Source organism: Microcaecilia unicolor, chromosome 2 (assembly GCF_901765095.1).
Source record: "Microcaecilia unicolor chromosome 2, aMicUni1.1, whole genome shotgun sequence".
Classification (NCBI taxonomy): Eukaryota; Metazoa; Chordata; class Amphibia; order Gymnophiona; family Siphonopidae; genus Microcaecilia; species Microcaecilia unicolor.
Window position 1 is genome coordinate 481,034,828 of NC_044032.1, and position 16,522 is coordinate 481,051,349.

Sequence of the window (16,522 nt, forward strand, 5' to 3'; positions counted from 1 at the left end):
AACAGCACGTTTATCCTTGCCAGTCTGGTCATCCATAACGCTCATTAGACGACAAAGCACAAGAGCCCGATAATGTTGTTTGAAATTGGCTATTATGCCCTGATCCATAGGTTGGATCAGAGAGGTAGTGTTTGGTGGCAGGAAGACCACCTTGACGTTAGACAGCCTGACATCATCCCTGTGTGCAGCACAATTATCACAAAGCAACAAACTCTGACGCTTTTGTGCCCGCATTCTAGTGTCTAACCTCTTTAGCCACTGCTTCCAAATTTCCCCAGTCATCCATGAATTTGCGTTAGCCTCGTATGGCACAGGAAGTCGCTTAACTTTCTTGAAGCAACGGGGCTATTTGCTCTTTCCAATGACGAGGGGTTCCAACTTCTCACTCCCATCCATATTGCAGCAAAGGAGGATCGTCAGTCGGTCCTTCGACGTTTTACCTCCAGTAGTTTCGGCATGTTTGAATGCAAGTGTTCCATCAGGAATTGCTCACCAGTAGAGACCGTTTTCGTCAGCATTGAAAATGTCACGAGGTGCAAACTCGTTCAAGATGGTAGGAAGAACTGAAACAACCCAATTTTCAGCAGCAAAGTCATCAGCGTCTTGTTTCTCAGCATGCTGTTTCTTGAATTTTATGTTGTTCCTCTCCTTCCATCTTTCCAACCATCCAACAGTGGCTTTGAATTCAGTTAGTCCAAGACTTTCAGCTAGTTGGTTAGCTTTCTCCATAAGCAGTGGACCATTGACAGGACTGTCTGCTCCTGACTTGAGAAAACCACTGAAGAAGAGTATCTTCTACCTCCTCAGCTTTTCCCGCCCGTTTTCGTTTTTGTTGTGGATTTATATTGTTTTGCCAGTCTTCCAGAAGCTGGTCTTTCCACTTCAAGACACGTGAAATTTGACTGGGCTTGACACCTTATTGTTCAGTAATAGATGCTTGACTTTGTTTGTTTTCTAATTTTTTAAGAACTTCTATTTGTTCATCCAGTGTTAAAGTCTTACAGTTCCGCCGCAACGACAACGACGACCCCAGTGTACGCTCTAACAACATTCTTTTGCTTATTCTGCCTGTGGCAGTTAAAGGGGCAGTAAATTTGAAATCTCAGTTGTCACGCGCCAATCGGCTTCCATATTCCGTGCGCGCGCTTATGCGGAGTCTTTCCTGCAGAGGATTGGTCTTGAACCATGCATGCATATAAGCGAATCTTGCACTTATCAGTGGTGCGTTAAACCGGTTCCCCATAGAAATTGATGGTGCAAAAACGGGACCGAAGTATGGCATGCAGTTAAACAGAGCATGCGCTTATCCGACGTGCACTTAAATGGAGTGCACTGTATGTATATGTGTATATATATATATATATATATATATATATATATATGCTAATGTGCCCTGCCCCATCCTTTGCCCCCCCAAATGAAACAGTCAAACTACGCCCATGGTGAGTGGGACTATAAGTCCCAGTGAGTCAGCCAAGTGCTTTATCAAAAAGTTCTCTAGGTGTGGCCAGCAATGATACAGTCTGATAAAACAAATTCAGTTTGATTCAACAGTCAAATTCAGCTAGACTATAACTTTCCTTTAGTAAATCTGAATATTCTCAATAATTATAGCTGTTCCATCTTTGTAAAATTCAAATTAAAACCAGTTGGGATACTATCCAGCTTATAATCGAAAGACAAAAACGCCTATATTGCGACCTAAATCGGGAGATAGGCGTTTATCTCCCAAAAACGAATAACGCGGTATAATCGAAAGCCAAACTTGGACGTTTTCAACTGCACTCCATCGCGGAAGCGTACAAAGTTGACGGGGGCGTGTCGAAGGCGTGGTGAAGGCGGAACTGGGGCGTGGTTATCGGCCGATCAGAGATGGGCGCCTTTCGCCGATAATGGGAAAAAAATATGCGTTTTTAGCGAGAATTTAGGGCACTTTTCCTGGACCCTGTTTTTCCACGAATAAGGCCCCAAAAAGTGCCCTAAATGACCAGATAACCACTGGAGGGAATCGGGGATGACCTCCCCTGACTCCCCCAGTGGTCACAAACCCCCTCCCACCACAAAATATGCCGTTTCACAACTTTTTATTTTCACCCTCAAATGTCATACCCACCTCCCTGGCAGCAGTATGCAGGTCCCTGGAGCAGTTGTTAGGGGGTGCAGTGGACTTCAGGCAGGTGGACCCAGGCCCATCCCCCCCTACCTGTTACAATTGTGCTGCTTAATGCTTAGTCGTCCAACCCCCCCAAACCCACTGTACCCACATGTAGGTGCCCCCCTTAGGGCTATAGTAATGGTGTAGACTTGTGGGCAGTGGGTTTTGAGGGGGATTTGGGGGGCTCAACACACAAGGGAAGGGTGCTATGCACCTGGGAGCTCTTTTACCTTTTTTTTTGTTTTTGTAAAAGTGCCCCCTAGGGTACCCGGTTGGTGTCCTGGCATGTGAGGGGGACCAGTGCACTACGAATCCTGGCCCCTCCCACGAACAAATGCCTTGGATTTATTCGTTTTTGAGCTGGGTGCTTTCATTTTCCATTATCGCTGAAAAACAAAAACGCCCAGCTCACAAATTGTCGAATAAAACATAGACGTCTATTTTTTTCGAAACTACGATTCGGTCCGCCCCTTCACGGACCCGATCTTGGAGATAAACGCCCATGGAGATAGACGTTTTCGTTCAATTATGCCCCTCCATGGCTGCTTTATTTTTTTTTTTTTTGCCTAGGACTGGCAGAACCTGTCCACAAAGTTAGAATGCTACAGCAACAGTTAGCAAGGTGTAGGACAAGAACCACATCAAATCTAAATCCCTCATCCCTGCACCATCGTCACAACCACACATTGAAACTTTGGAGCTCTGCCTGCCTCTTGGGTCCTGCATATGGAACAGGGAGCATTTCTGAAAATGCTGCCCTGGAGGATCTGAATTTCAGCTTAATACCTAAGAGCCTAAACACAAAAAACCCCAAACACACATAGCACATTTGGGAATAGAAGCATTCAGCTCAAAATATCAGAAAGCCCAACAGTCTCTGGCAATAGTCTCTGATTCAATTTTAGATGCATACCAGGTTTGATCAGGCCTTTTGACATTAGCTTTAGGGTAGCTATGTCAATCGGGGTCCCAACAGAGCTTTCTGAGGGAAGAGCAGACTCCTCCCTGATACTCACCCTGCTGGTTCTATTGGGTTAATGGCACTGACTTTTCAGGAGAACTCTTTGGCATAAGGGTGTGGATTGGGTTAAGGTTGGTAGCAAGATCTAATCGCTCACAATCACACAAAGGGCCCCCTTTGAACAGTGACATAGGTCCTCCCCAACATGGCACTGCGCCTTCAAGGTATGGTTTACATACACCCTATTCTCCTTGTGCTTCATTGCTGTGCTGCAGGCTCAATGTCTCCACTGTCTGCGGATTCTCCTCCTTGTGCCAAGTTTGAATGATGTAAACTCTCTTCTATGTTGTGAAAGTCCTTGCACAGTTGTGCCGGCAGTGCCCATTGGCAGGAAGCCACTCCACAGCTTGACTTTAAATTGAAAGTCCCTGAAGATCAGGATAAATTTCCACAGCACCTCTAAAATAAACGATTCCTCCTCATGCTGCATCCTGGTAGCTGGTTTCAGTTCAAGGCACACCGGCTGTTTCTTCTCTTTCTGTCTGCCAGAAAGTACAGTCTCAGTGGCCAGATAGGATAAGGGTCTGCTCCAACTCCAAAATTTGTAATCCAAAAAATGTATAAGTTGGCAATTCCTTCTGGTTCAGAGGTGTGGTTTTTATTTCTTTCAGCTTGTTTTAGGTCCCTGTTTGGGTACCATTTGTGTAACCTCCTGGTTAAGGTGGTCAAGGCAGCTTGCCTAGCCTATAGCCGGGATAGTTGAACAAGAGGGGTGCACACTATTATTTATTGGTTGGGACCAGGATTTACCTCTGCACCTGACTTCACACATTGATGGAGACCACACCAGTTCTTTTGCTGAAACTAGAATCTTTGCTGTCCATCAGTTGATACAGGTACAGCTTCAACCTTTTCAAACAGATGGCCAACTATTTACAATAACTTTTCTCCTCTCCTCCAGTTGTACACAAAACATATACAGATATCCTTATTTCTCCTTGTAACTCAATCTCTCTCACTGGATAGGTGATAACTTGGCTTGCACAGTTCAATTGCTGGTATACTTAAGCAGATGAATTCAAGTAGTTGGTAAACACTTACAGGTTCCTTGGTATCTAAGTGATAGACACAGTGGCTATGCAGTGAAGATGTAATCAGATGTTACAAAAGTTCTTTTCTCCTTCCTGCTCTGGTTAGAATTTTCAGGAAGCAGTGGACTGTGAAATATTGCTGGAAAACATTAGGAAATTGGAAGACTGGGCATCCAAATGGCAGATGAAATTTAATGTGGACAAATGCAAGGTGATGCACATTGGAAAGAATAATCCAAATCATAGTTACCTGATTCTAGGGTCCACCTTGGGGGACAGCACTCAAGAAAAAGATCTAGGTGTCATTGTAGATAATATGCTGAAATCTTCTGCTCAGTGTGTAGCAGCGGCCAAAAAAAGCAAACAGGATGCTAGGAATTATTAGGAAAGGGATGGTGAATAAGACCAAAAATACTATAGAGCCTTTGTATCACTCTATGGTACGACTGCACCTTGTGTTCTGTTCTGGTCGCCGTATCTCAAAAAAGATATAGCAGAATTAGAAAACGGTTCAAAGAAGAGCAGCCAAAATGTTAAAGGGGATGGAACTCCTCTCATATGAGGAAAGGTTAAAGAGGTTAGGGCTTTTCAGTTTGGAAAAGAGACAGATGAGGGGAGATATGATTGAGGTCTACAAAATCCTGAGTGGTGTAGAACGAGTAAGTAAATTGATTTTTTACTCGTTCCAAAGGTAAAAAGACTAGGGGACACTCAAAAAAGTTACATGGAAATACTTCTAAAACGAATAGAAGGAAATATTTTTTTCTCTCAACAAATAGCTAAGTTCTGGAACTGTTTAACAGAGGATGTGGTAACAGCGGTTAGCGTATCTGTGTTTAAAAAAGGTTTGGATACATTCCTGGAGGAAAAGTCCATAGTCTGCTATTGAGACAGACATGGGGAAGCAACTGCTTGCACCGGGATTGATAGCATGGAATGTTGCTGCTAATTGGGTTTCTGCCAGGTACTTGTGACCTGGCTTGGCCAGTGTTTGGAAAACAGGATACTGGGCTAGACGGACCATTGGTATGATCCAGTATGGCTACTCTTATGTTCTTATGTACTCTGAATAAATTCTGTCTCCTTGTCCATAGACTCTACAGGGCTTAGGAAGGTTTCCTCATACCTCTCCACTAAAGCAAGCCAGCAACCAGGTTTCGGGTCTGTTTCCTGTCCCTTGGTCCTTAAATCCTTGCTCCTTTAGCAAGTACTTTTTTGTGCCAATTCATAGGAGTATAGTAGACTGATTCTATATTCAAGTTTATTGTATCAGGCTGGACAGGAGGGATCTTCCTCTTGGCATGGGGCAAAGGTGGAAGGTTGAAGATGGAAGCCAAGACAAATTTGGCGGGCAAAAAGGGAGCTTATAACACGTAGGAGGGAGGTTACTACTGCCACCCGACCCTTCTCCAAATTATCATAACCCCCCTACCCTTCCTTCAGTTTTCAGAGGCTACATTATTCCCCTTAGTTCTCTATCTCTCTGGAAGCTTTTACTGAGCATGTGATTTCCTGACAGGTGCAGGAGCATCAAGTTCACAGGCCACGACAGAAACTGGCTTCAAGCTATCTGCTCAGGGATAGAAGCCTAGAGAAAACTGGTGAAATAAATTTCAGGCAGCTTCTTCCTATTGGCTGTCAGAGCTGCAAAGGCCAGCAATGGAAGTTATAACATGGAATGAACTGTGACAATATAGAGAATTCAGACAACATCATGAGAAATTCTCATGATGTTACAATTAATTCTGTAGATAGTACAGTGGTGATCACTGTATGGCACATCTGTTCAGGATCTTGATGGAGATCCTTTTGGGGGAAACTTATAATAGAGGGATTTCCACAGTAGTCAGAGGTTCATATTCAAGCCAGTTCATCAGAAGCAAGAAGCACACTGGAGATCAAATAGAGCCTGAAATATCGTAATAGGAAAAATGAGCAGACTAGATAGATGTTTTTTTTTGCAGTCATCTATATATATTAAAGGATCATACTTACCAGTCTACTTGCTGCAAACACCATAAGCCTTGTTGAGTTGGATTGCAAACATATGCTGTGTTCACCATATGTGTGTGATGTAAATGTTACTGTTGCCTCTGGTCCATACACTTTTGATAACAATAACTATAAAATAAAAGTAATGTATTCATGAAAATGCTATTAAAATTCTAGTATTTGTGACAGTTATATACAGTACATTAAGGTGCTCATTTTCAAAGTACATAAACTTATAAAGTTCCCTAGTAACATATGTAACTTTGTACGTCTATGTGCTTTGAAAATAAGCCTCTAAATATGCTTGTTTTAACGTGACTTTTGAACCCTGATAAACTGTTTTTTTAGTATTAGTTATGGTCTGAAAGGCTAGAAAATTAATTTAAAAGAGTTCTACTGTTTTTCTGTATGTAAGGTATTAACTTAGTGGAATGTCTCTCCTTTTTTTTCACAAGGTATAAATCAATTGAAAGAGAAACAAAGAATTTAGGGGACCTTTTAATAAAGTGTGTTAAATTTTGGACATAATATTCTCTAATGCAGGATTTTTATGCACTGCAAGCCCAAAATTAATGCTGCATCAAGAAAGGGCATTCCCAGAATTTTCACACATAGGCTATGCATTAATATTGCTATTAACGTGCGGTACCAATGCGCTGTTAATGCAGAAGCACTTATCTCCTGTTTAGGAGTAGTCCCTTGTTAACTGTAGGTTAGTGCACAGTAAATGTAACATGCTAGACCAGTTTAATGCATAGAAATAGGCAAACAACCACAAATCCCCATAATGCAGACATGCAGTGCCTGTTTTTTGTGTATTAATTGCACGCAAGTGCTTAATGCACTTTAGTAAAAGGGCCACTTAGACAGATAACCTAAATCAAACTAATGTTTAAAGAGGTAAGGTTTCTGGACTACCTTGGAACAATTAAATAGTATGGGTCCTATTTACTAAGCTGTGCTAAGTTGTTAAAGTGGTAATTAGTACATGCTAAGAGCACAGGACTGTGCTAACAATGCAGATGTCTTGACAATTTTCTGTAATGTTGTTAACGTGTTTTAAAGACATTTCTTCTGTACAGAAAAATGCTGGAAATATCTTCTTAATTTAATGCACCAGTATCTGAGTATCCTTTTTCCAATCTAGTTACAATATTAACAGGCTCATTTTCGAAAGAGATGGACATCCATCTTTCGACATAAATCAGAACATGGACGTCCATCTCCCAGAGATGTCCAAATCGGTATAATCGAAACCCAATTTTGGACATCTCCAACTGTAGTCTGTCGCAAGGATGTCAAGGGGGTATGTTTGAGGCGTGGTGAAGGTGGGACTTGGGTGTGCCTAACACTTGAACATCTTTGAGCCATAATTGAAAAAAGCAGGGACGTCCTAAAGTAAAACTTGGACGTTTTCACCCGGACGTGTTTTTGTTTTTACGAATAAGGCACAAAAAATGCCCAAAATGACCAGATGACCACCGGAGGGAATCGGGGATGACCTCCCCGTTACTCCCCCAGTGGTCACGAACCCCCTCCCATCCTCAAAAAACATCTTAAAAATATTTTGTGCCAGCCTCAGATGTCATACTCAAGTCCATGACAGCGCATGCAGGTCCCTGGAGTAGTTTTAGTGGGTGCAGTGCACTTCAGACAGGCGGACCCAGGCCCATACCCCCCCCCCCCCACCTATTATGTTTGTGGAGGAAACAGCGAGCCCTCCAAAACCCACCACAAACCCACTATACCCACATCTAGGTGCCCCCCTTCACTCGTAAGGGCTATGGTAGTGGTGTACAGTTGGGGGTAGTAGGTTTTGGGGGGCTTAGCACACACGGTAAGAGAGCAATTTCTGAAGTCCACTGCAGTGCCCCCTAGGGTGCCCAGTTGGTGTCCTGGCATGTCAGGGGGACCAGTGCACTACAAATGCTGGCTCCTCCCATGTCCAAATGGCTTGCATTTGGATGTTTTTGACATGGATGTCTTTGGTTTCGAAAATCGCCAAAAGTCTAAGACATAGTACTACTACTTATCATTTCTATAGCGCTACTAGACTTACGCAGCGCTGTACACTTGAACATGAAGAGACAGTCCCTGCTTGACAGAGTTTACAATCTAATTATCCATGTCTAAGGATGTCCAAATCCAAGGATGTCCTTAGTATTTTCGACACGAAAGATGGACGTCCATCTTTTTTCGAAAATACGGTTTTCTCCACTCCCGGATTTGGATGTTTTACAAAGACATCCAAATCCCAACTTGGACGTTTCTTTCAAAAATGCCCCTCTAAATACTCCAATTCAATGTAATTATCCAAATGCTTTTTTAAAAAATCCTTTATTAGGTAAAAAATATCGCGATATCTTATAAAAATTCTTTAATCCAACACATACCCTCACTAACGTCACTCACATACAATCCACACTCACATTCACTCTACTTCAGGTATTGTCCATTGTTAATAATCTTAGTACAGCTTCACAAACCCAAGCAATTATTATCTTGTCTTGTTATCTCCATTCATAAATTTTGATCTCATAATAAACACTTTTCTGCTTGCTCTTAATTTTCATACACCTTACATTAGGTGTTATTAAATCTCAAAGTTTTGTGACAAACATCCAATCATTGCTTGCTCAATTCTTCTGAATTGTGTTGTTTCTTCTCCCAACAGTACACAGTTCCTGTTATTGTTCCTTCAATAGTAATCAATATAAGAATGGTCTTATCTCAATATGTCCTGGAATCCTTTGCCACATAATTTGCTTGTCACCAGGTATGATCGTTCATGTTTCTCAAACGCCTTCATACCCTTCACAAATTTGCGTTTCGCTGGTTGCGTCTTCAGGGGTTATGACTCTAGAATACTAAATTAGTGAGGCGGTCAGATACACCCTTATTACATCTATTTTCATCCATAAATAACTGATATTTTATATACCTTATAAGTTTCTTTTATTAATCATTTTGCCAGACCCTGGCAGAATTCCAACCAGCATTATGAAAAATGGAGTCTCAAATCTGAACGATGCCGTTCATGCGCACATCACTCCACTCATTTGAACGCTGGAGGAAATACATCATGTGTGTAACCCCGCCCATTCCACTTTCTTTTTTAAGCCTAAGGGGACAACTGTACGCCACTCGAAAATGAATCTTTGGTCCATCTGAAACATTTTATACTAATATTTCCCCCTTGTTCTTCCTCAAACTGGAATAACACCACAAACTGCAAATCTTATATAACGTGATTATTTGTTCCACCAGCAGGGTTTCCTTCTTCTGCAATTTAATATTACTTAAATGTTGGGCCTGGACTGCCGAGAGACTGGGCCGGGGCAAGGCCCCGCCGCTGCCACCCCCCCCCCCCCCCCGCCGAGGCCGCCGCAGTCCCCAGGCTCCACCTGCCCACCCCCGTCGACAGCCCCCCTCCATCCACCACCGGGCCCCTGCATTCAAATCACAGCGCCTCACCTCCATGTAAAAGTGCAGCTGCAGATCACCTCCCTTCGGGCCTTCCCTCCCTGTGTTCTGCCCTCGTGGAAACAGGAAGTTACATCAGATGAGGGCGAGACACAGGGAGGGAAGGCCCAGAGAGAGGCAATCTGCCGCTGCGCTTTCACTCGGAGGTGAGGCACTGTAATTTGAATGCAGGGGGCCTGGTGGCGGACGGAGGGGGGCTGTCGATGGAGTCGAGGGCGGGTGAGACCGGGGACTGCGGCACCAGGCCCCCATTGATGGCCCAGGAAATTTTGTCCCCCCTGCCTCCCCCTCTCGGCGGCCCTGTGTTGATCTAGCCTATGTTTTATTTTCTTAATATTTTGTCCAATGTACATGAGACCACATGGACACAGAATGGCATAAATTACACATGAAGATTCACAATTCGTCTTAAATAGAATTTTTTTGGTTTACTCTGATTGGGGATCATTATCCATTGTGTCTCTATCTCATGTGCACAATGCCTACACCCTGTGCATTTTTGATGTCCACCTACAGAATCCCATTGCATGCCCTTGTTTTTTGATAATTTTTCCCAAAATTTTGACCCCGTCGGTGTGCAAACCGAGGTAAGGTATCAAACCCTGGATGAACCTTCAACACAGACTAATGTTTACTTATGATCCGTCTGACTGCTTCTGTATTAGGAACATATGGTAACACACATGTAATTCTAGATTCCACTGTTTTTTGTTTTTTTTATGGAATAACCAAGGACGATGTGCATGATATACCCATTTTAAAATGTTTAAACAACGGGGTACCCACTCTACTAGGCTACCCCCATTGTTTAAAATGAAGTTTCATCTCCTGAGCTTGTTTAATATACTCTTCTTTCTCTGAACAAATCCTATGAATTCGTAAGAACTGTCCCACCAGAATGCCTTTCTTTAACGATATTGGATGATGACTACTATAGTGTAATTGTATTTCTGTCGGTAGGCTTTCTAAATGCTTCAGTATTAAATTTACCCGCTCTGTATTGAATAACAGTATCCAAAAACTCAATTTGATGTCCACCCATATGGGAGGTGAATGTAATGTTATCATCACATTGATTCAAATATATCATAAATTCCTTTAAAAAAGCCACATCACCCTTCCATATAAGCAATACATCGTCGATGTAACACTTCTAATGAATAATATTTGAGGCAAACTTATTGTTATATATTTTTTTTCTTCAAATATTGCCATATAAAGGCATGCTACCATGGGGGCTACAGTCGCCCCCATGGCAACACCCTTTACCAGTAGAAAATATTTTTGCTCAAACTCACTAATTGATTCAAAAATTCATTTTAAGCTATAGAGTATTCCTTACTCAACAAACTGTCTGCTGTCAGACAAGGTTGCCTTTTGAGGTATATTCGTATACAAGGCAGTTACATCTAATGTAATTAACTGTACTTGCTGTTCTTCCTCTATATGTATCATGTCTAACATTTGTAAAAGATGTGAAGTATCTTGTATATAAGATGTAATCTTAGGGACCTCTGAGCTCAAATGATAATCTAAATACTGTGACAGAGGCTCCAATAATGAACCCCTACCATTCACAATGGTACGCCCCAGAGGTGCCATAACACTTTTATGAATTTTAGGGACAAAATATACCTTTGGTATAGATGGAAACTGACATACAAATATTTATATTCCTTACAGTAAGGAATTGTAGTAGAATTGTAGTAGAATAGACTTCTCTTACAGATGGGCCAATTTAGTAATCACCTGGTCTTCAGAGACAGAGAGAGAGAAAGGCATAGCTGACAAAAGCCAGGAGTATATTAGGGAGCTGGAGGCACAGAGAAGGAAGAAGCCCAGGAGATGTAAAACAGCCTGCATGTTGAAAGGGGAGACTTGGGGGAGAAGCTGGCTCCTGGAAGCAGGTATTTGCAGGAAGCCAGGAAAACTAGCAGGTAACTGTCCTTTGGTGATGCTCTGTTTGCATAATGGGAGGAGGGCTTGAAGCAGAAGCTATTTGATTCTACCTGTGCTTTGTGGTTTTCCTTTTGTTTTTCTCTTCTTGCAGATGTAGACCTTCAAGTGGACCCATTGACTATTTTCTTCTCCGGAGCAGTGCACATAAGTTAAAAAAAAATTAAAAAGATAAAACATCTTATCAAAGGGGGGTGGGGTTAGGCAAGGAGTGTGTGTGTGTGTGTGGGTGGGGGGCACGAACTGGTCTGCAAAGGACCCCGCAATTGCTAAGACTGGCCCTGACCTGAAGGAGGTTTTGGTCTCAACAAGCTATTTGAAAAATGTACGAGTCCAATAAAATGGAATTATTCATATTTGTTTTTTTTCTGTTATTTTGTAAAGTGGTGATTGGTATTTGTCAGGTTTTCTCTTTCAAATTTGGATCTATCTTTATATTTTGCACAGTACTAGGGGGCATGCATCACTTTTTGTTGTGTTCATTGTATGCAGAGTCTGGCTTCTTGGGGGTTCCATTGAAATTTTGTTTACGTATTTCTATTTTTAGTTTGTGGTTACTTATTCTATACTGGGTGAGGGTATATTTGTGTTCTGTGTGTGAAAAAGACATGGCTTTCGACTGGCATTGACTGTGCAGGATTGATCTGGCGTGTTTAGTTTTACAATGGGTGTACTGATGTTGTAGTGCTCACTGCAATGTTTAAGATGCTGCCTTTTCCTAGGTACACCCTTGTTGCGTGATTCATGGATTATTACTAACAATAATTTTTTTCATATAGAGAATGGGGGGGTTTTAAAAATGATCAGCCACAGGTGTCAAATATGCTAGGTACACCACTGTTCCCCAGTAACCTTCCCTCTGTTCAACTTGTTACAGGGGTTACTCTTCTCTTTCAGAATCAAACTTTTCCCGATTCAGGCACTTCCCTAGTCTAGGGTTTCTTAGTAATTGTCTTTTCCTTCTTACCAGGGCTAAACCCCACCCTCTGTGTAAGTTCCTGCTGGCTTCTTTCCCTGCATAAAGGCAAACACTTTAAAGGGTACTCACTTTCCCTTGCCAGCTTCGTCTGCCTTGTGTCTTCTCTGTAGCACTTGAGAGATTAGCTTCCTCTTTCTGTGCAACCAGAACACTTTTCTGTAAACACACTTGGTTCCCAGCCTTCTTCAGGCTGTACCTTCCATCTCACTGCCTTTGCCTCTGTGCACCTTCCTGGGGATAAACAGTGGGAAGTACCAGGCACATGAGCAAATAATCCAATGATAACAGCTCGCCACTACTCTCCACAACACAGCAGTGGCGTAGCCAGACTGCCAATTTTGGATGGGCCTAAACCCAAAGTGGGTGGGCACAAAATTTTCTCTCTACCCCCCTCCCCCAGCAAAATTTAGTCACGCTAATCAGATGCATTTGTCACACAGGGTAAAGTGCTGCTTTTCAGAGCATCAGATTTCAGAAAATTTATTTAATAGCCTAACACCCTTTTCAATGAGCTTTCAGAGGCCAAAACCTCCTGCCTCAGGTCAGTATAATGCTGTTACGGTATCCTCGCCTGACCTAAGGAAGGAAGTATTGGTCTCTGAAACTTCATTAACACAGGTACCATATTAGTTTATCCTAAATTAAAAATAAAATTATTTTCTTTACCTTTCTTGTATGGCCATTTACTTTTTCTCATTGTGTTGCTCCCAGTCTCTAGATTCTGCTTTCCTTCGTTTTCGCTTAACTCTTCTGCCACGGTTTCCTGGCCATTTCTCATTTTTCTCTCCTTTTTCTTTGCTTTCTTCAATATTTTTCTGCCTCTCTCTCTCTGTGTCCTGATTTAATTCATTCTTACTATCCATTCTTTAATTTCCTTCATCTACTTATGGCTTTTCATCTTTTTCTCACCCTTGTTCTCCCCATGCCCCTTCCTCTTATTCTCCAGTCTTTCACTACTCTCCTTTTCCATCCAGCAGCTCTCTTCTTTCTCTCCCCATCCTTCCAGTCCCCCCTCTCTCTCCCCATCCTTCCAGTAGTCTCCCCTCTTTCTTTCTGCATCCTTCCGTCCAGTGTCACCTCTTTCTCCCTACCCTTCCATCCAGCGTCTTCCCTCTTTCTCTCCCCATCCTTCCATCCATCTATCCTCTCTCCTGATCCTTCCATCTAATGTCTCTCTCCCTCTTTCTAACCAGTGTCTCTGTATCACTCTACCCTTTTCTGTTCAGTGTCCCTTCTCTCTCCACATCCTTCCAGTCTCTCCCCTTTCTCTCCCCATCCTTCCATCCAGAGTCTCTCTCCCCATCCATCCGTTTTCCCTCGTTCTCTCCCCATCCTTCCATCTGTTTTCTATCTTTTCTCCCCATCCTTCCATGTTTTCCCTCTTTCTCCCCATCCTTCCATGTTTTCCCTCATTCTCTGCCATCCTTCCATCTGTTTCCCCTCTTTTCTCCCCATCCTTCCAAGTTTTCCCTCTTTCTCCCCATCCTTCCATGTTTTCCCTCATTCTCTGCCATCCTTCCATCTGTTTTCCCTCTTTTCTCCCCATACTTCCAAGTTTTCCCTCTTTCTCCCCATCCTTCCATGTTTTCCCTCATTCTCCCCATCCTTCCATGTTTCCCTCTTTCTCCCCATCCTTCCATGTTTTCCCTCATTCTCTGCCATCCTTCCATCTGTTTTCCCTCTTTTCTCCCCATCCTTCCATGTTTTTCCTCTTTCTCCCCATCCTTCCATCTGTTTTCCCTCTTTTTCTCCCCATCCTTCCATGTTTTCCCTCTTTTCTTCGACGAGGCCCGCCCGGCATGCCAGCGCCAGCCCCCATTGCCGGCTACTGCTGCTTTTCCTGTTGAGCAGCAGGGCCGGCGCTACAAAAAAAGAAGAAGCGCTAACGGCGCTAAGGACGAGAAATGTTTAAAAAAAAAAAAAAGCGCGGCACTGGCAGGCACTGTCTCGGCAGCCTTAAGGCATGGGTTGCTGAGGCATTGGCTGCTGGCTCGCAGGCTCCTCCCGCAGACGGGAGGAGCCTGCGAGCCAGCAGCCAATGCCTCAGCAGCCCATGCCTCAAGGCTGCCGAGACAGTGCCTGCCGGTGCCGCCCTTTTTTTTAAAAAAACATTTCTCGTCCTTAGCGCCGTTAGCGCTTCTTCTTTTTGTAGCGCCGGCCCTGCTGCTCAACAGGAAAAGCAGCAGTGGCCGGCAATGGGTGCTGGCGCTGGCGCTGGGCAGGCCTGGGCTGAAATTGGGTGGGCCTGGGCCCACCCAGGCCCACCCGTAGCTACGCCCCTGCAACACAGCTACACACAGAGGAAAAGAACCCATGTTATGTCCAAAGATGTATGTGTCCTACTGCACTATGTATGTGAGCAACACAGAAACATGCATACAGATTATGCAGGCACACAGAGCACAGCTATCAAGTTGATAGCTTCACTTTGTCTGCCTGCATAATCTATATGCATTTTTTTGTGTTGCTGACATACCTCATGCAGTAAGACTACCATACTGGCACAGCACAATAGACCAACAATAGCCCTAGAACTGTGAATTAACTTGGTCTGTAAAAAGCCACTGGTAAGCACAGCAGATTTTAACACAGCTCTTTCAGCTCTCTGCTTTGGGTAATAGTACCTAATACTTATATTAATTAATGTGGGATTTACATGGAACGTGGGCTATTTTTTGTGCACTTTGTTTTTTAAACTGCTAAAGAACATTATTAATAGGTAGTAAATTTTTTTCACATTAAAGTGGTAGTAAAGATATATGGAGGCTCGTTTTCAAAGCATATAGACTTACAATGTGGTAGTAAAGATATATGGAGGCTTGTTTTCAAAGCATATAGACTTACAATGTTACATAGGTTACAATGGGGATCATTTTTGAAAAAGAAAAATGTTCAAAAAGTGTCAAAAGCACCATTTGGATGGATTTCTTCTCAAAAATTCCAAATTGGAATTTTCAAAACCTATTTTGTAGGCTTTTATCTATACATTTAGTCTGCAATGCACCCAAATCACAAGGGGATGTGTTGGGGTCATTGTGGAAGTGGGATTAGGGCAGGCTTAGGGCGTGCCTGACACTTGGACGTTTTACAGCCATAATGGAACAAAATGAAAACATCTAAAGCAAAAAATAAATGTTTTGATATAGACCTGTTTTTATAACAAATAAGGCACAGAAAGGTGCCTTAAATGACCAGATGACCACTGGAAGGAATTGGGGATTACTCCCTCCTTACTCCCCTAGTGGTCACTGACCCCCTCCCACCCCCCCAAAATGTGAATAAAAATAGTACTCATCTGCCTCTAAGACAGCTTCAGATGTTATAGCCAGGTCTATTAGAGCTCCATGCAGGTCCTTGGTGTAGTGTAGTGGTGGATGCAGTTCACTGTAGACAGGTGGGCCTAGGCCCATACCTCCCCCTACCTGCTACACATGGTGGAAAGTGTGAGCCCTCCCAAACTCACCAGAAACCCACTATACCCACATGTACAGTTGGGGGTAGTGGGTTTTGGAGAGCTCAGCAGACAGGGTTTTGAGTGGGTTTTGGAGGGCTCAGCAGACGAGATAAGGGAGCAACAGTGAGAGGTGTACTTGGGAGCATTTATATGAAGTCCACAGCAGTGCCCCCTAAAGTGTCCCATTGCTCTCCTGGGATGTCTGGGGGACCAGTCTTCTAAAACTTCTAGCCCCTCCTACATTCCATTTGCTTGATTTTCTACGTTTTTCACTTATACAATTTTTTTTTTTTTTTTTTGCAAAAATAGCCTGAAAAAAAAAATAAATGCACATAGCACAAAATCTTGTTACAGATGGTATTTTGAAAAAAAAAAATAAGATGACGTTTTGCAGTTTTGAAAATAGCCATATTTCCTATTTGGAGTTTGAACATTTAGCGCAAAACATCCA

At 42.9% G+C, this 16,522-nt stretch overlaps 1 protein-coding gene across 2 annotated transcripts in view; it reads right to left on the minus strand.

Annotated features, from left to right (window-relative positions):
* LOC115462578 (transmembrane emp24 domain-containing protein 11-like) overlaps positions 1 to 16,522 on the minus strand; it is a 132,671-nt gene that overhangs the window by 78,490 nt on the left and 37,659 nt on the right. For both annotated transcript variants that reach the window (XM_030192572.1, XM_030192573.1), the window contains exon 3: positions 6,203 to 6,328. In XM_030192572.1, the coding sequence (XP_030048432.1) occupies positions 6,203 to 6,328 (126 nt within the window). The remainder of the gene's footprint in view (positions 1 to 6,202; positions 6,329 to 16,522) is intronic.